Source organism: Pelobates fuscus, chromosome 13, assembly GCF_036172605.1.
Source record: "Pelobates fuscus isolate aPelFus1 chromosome 13, aPelFus1.pri, whole genome shotgun sequence".
Lineage (NCBI taxonomy): Eukaryota > Metazoa > Chordata > Amphibia > Anura > Pelobatidae > Pelobates > Pelobates fuscus.
This window is the reverse complement of record NC_086329.1, coordinates 111,842,758-111,845,273: the sequence shown is the minus strand read 5'-3', so window position 1 is coordinate 111,845,273 and position 2,516 is coordinate 111,842,758. Positions and strand designations below refer to the sequence as shown.

The 2,516-nt window shown below is 37.4% G+C and overlaps 1 protein-coding gene across 1 annotated transcript; it reads left to right on the top strand.

The window, feature by feature from the left end:
• Nucleotides 1-1,171: 1,171 nt before the first annotated feature.
• Nucleotides 1,172-2,104, top strand: LOC134582722 (olfactory receptor 5V1-like). The gene has a single exon (XM_063439364.1). It carries the CDS (start codon nucleotides 1,172-1,174, stop codon nucleotides 2,102-2,104), a length of 933 nt encoding a protein of 310 aa, XP_063295434.1.
• The last annotated feature ends 412 nt before the right edge of the window (nucleotides 2,105-2,516 follow it).

Genomic DNA, 2,516 nt, shown 5'->3' with positions numbered 1-2,516 from the left:
TTTTTATTTTTATTTTTTTAAATCCACCCAGCCTCCCTGGGAGGGCTGCAGTGGATTACTTACCTGTCCTGTGGGGCTGGCAGGGGGCAGACAGGCTGAGTAGGCAGCGAGGGAGCTCTAATCTTCCTGCTCAGCTCCCTCGCGCACCGGGTACCTGTTTTAGCTCCCCTGACACCAGCCATGTGCGAGCTGTGTCGGCTACATGGCGCCCCCTGGTCCATGGCGCCCTGTGCGGCCGCACAGCTCGCACACCCCTAAGGCTGGCCCTGGATACAATATGCAAAAAGAGAAACAAAAAGGTGGTAAGATACACAAAAGAGGTAAGAGGGGCAAAATGGGGTATAATAGAAAGACAGGTGAAGATGAATTTTGGGGACGCAAAAATGTCTCTTCATTTGTGTAGACAAAAATACTTGCATCAGCCCTGGGCAGCAGCCTTGATAAACAACATATTAATTAATATTAAAACACATAGCAGGGAGCACTTGCAAGTCTTGGTTACGCAAATTGAAACACACTTTTTCTAAAAGCCATAGTAAAAAGTGAAAATGGAAAAAAAGTACCAAAGTAAATGAAAATTAGATACACAGAAAAAAGGATCAATCACAGCAGACCTTTCAAATTCTTAAAGTCACAGGAAATGTTATAATGGTCACCAAAAGATGGTAATCTCTGTGTAGAATGCATCGCTCAAACCAAGGGGCACACGGCACTGTCACAAACTGGCTAAATATGGACCATCATTTTCAAAATAATCATTTAATCTGATAGTCTGTAATCAGAATAAGCATATGCATTTACTCTTTACTCTAAATGTTTTGACATTAGGGCAATCTTTACCTCTGAATTTCTATATCTCTTATATTCTCCCTAATTGTGAACATCTGTGGTCCATGATTTGATTTAGAAATGACACCGGGTACAGGTAAGGAGGTAAACAGTGCATAGCATTACAACTGATCTACTGACAAATACCAATCTTTTGCCTTGTCTTAATGTCTTAACCATTACGAACAAAAAAAATAATTTTGGTTTCTTTATTTTACAGGAAATGGCCGATAAACATGTAATTGATGCAAATCTGAATGGATTTTAAATTGTGGTACTTCTGAAAAGGAAGGCACAGCATCCCCAAAACTTTAATAATATTTGATATAATAATTTAGACCCAATGGAATATGTCAACAAAACTACAGTGAAAGAATTTATTCTTCTGGCCTTTTCTAATTTCCATCAATTTCAGATGTTACTTTTCATCATAATCCTATTGATGTATATGATATGTGTAACCGGCAATCTTGTGATTATAGTATTGGTTAAAATTGGGCCGGATCTTCATACACCAATGTATTATTTCATCAGTGTCTTCGCAGCTCTAGAAATTTCTTTTGTGTCTGTCACAGTTCCTAAACTATTAGCTATCCTTATCTTAGGCAGTAGAACAATCACGTTCATTGGCTGCTTTGTCCAGTTATTTGCTTTCAACGCACTAGGGGTAACAGAATGTTATCTCCTTGCGGTCATGGCCTTAGATCGAGATTTGGCAATTAACAACCCATTAAGATATGGAGCTATTATGAGTCGTATATTTTGCTTCAAGCTTGCATTTCTTCCTTGGATTGCAAGTTTTACAATTGTCTTAATTCCTACAATTCTAACAGCTGATCTTGATTATTGTGGACCCAATGAGGTCAACCACTTTTTCTGTGACTTGGCTCCAGTACAGAGCCTCTCATGTTCCAATCCCTTCATCAGTAATGTGGTAACAAGCATTGCAGCAATTTTTGCAAGTCTTATGCCCTTCCTCCTCTTAATAGGATTCTATATCCATATCATCATCGCCATTTCATTGATTAAGGGTATGGATGGGAAAAAGAAAGCCTTTTCTACCTGTTCCTCACATCTCATGATAGCCAGTATGTTTTATGGCTCAGTTGTTAGTGTATATATAAACCCCAAAGGTAGTCAGTATGACAAGTTTCTTTCCCTTATCTACACTGTCATCATTCCAACTCTGAACCCTTTTATCTACACATTGAGGAACAAAGATGTTAAAATAGCTCTTACGAAACTAAAGCCTTCTCAATATTTCACGAATCCTTAAATAATCAGCATGGCCAAGCCAACTGTTCTTGTGTCTCCAATTTGTCTGAATTCTAAGTTATAACTTTACTATAATCTATAATGGACATTATAAAATAGGCTCATGATCTTGGAAAGGTGACATATAAACACTAAAATTAGACAATATTTGTACTTAATGGAAAGAACGAAATAAAACATTTTACTTTAATGGCATACAGATTTTTGTTAGAACATTTTCTTTTTAACTGAAGCTTTATTTAGAGTAGGAAATGGAGAGGAAGGAAGGAAGAGGAGAAGAGAATAGAAGATGTAGCCAGGAGAGAAGGCAGATAAGTTTACCTCACTGGTGGAATGATCCGGTGAATGCAATAAACTCAACTAGAAGAACCATGTATTCATTAAAAATGTTTTATAAAAATACAAAAAAAAAC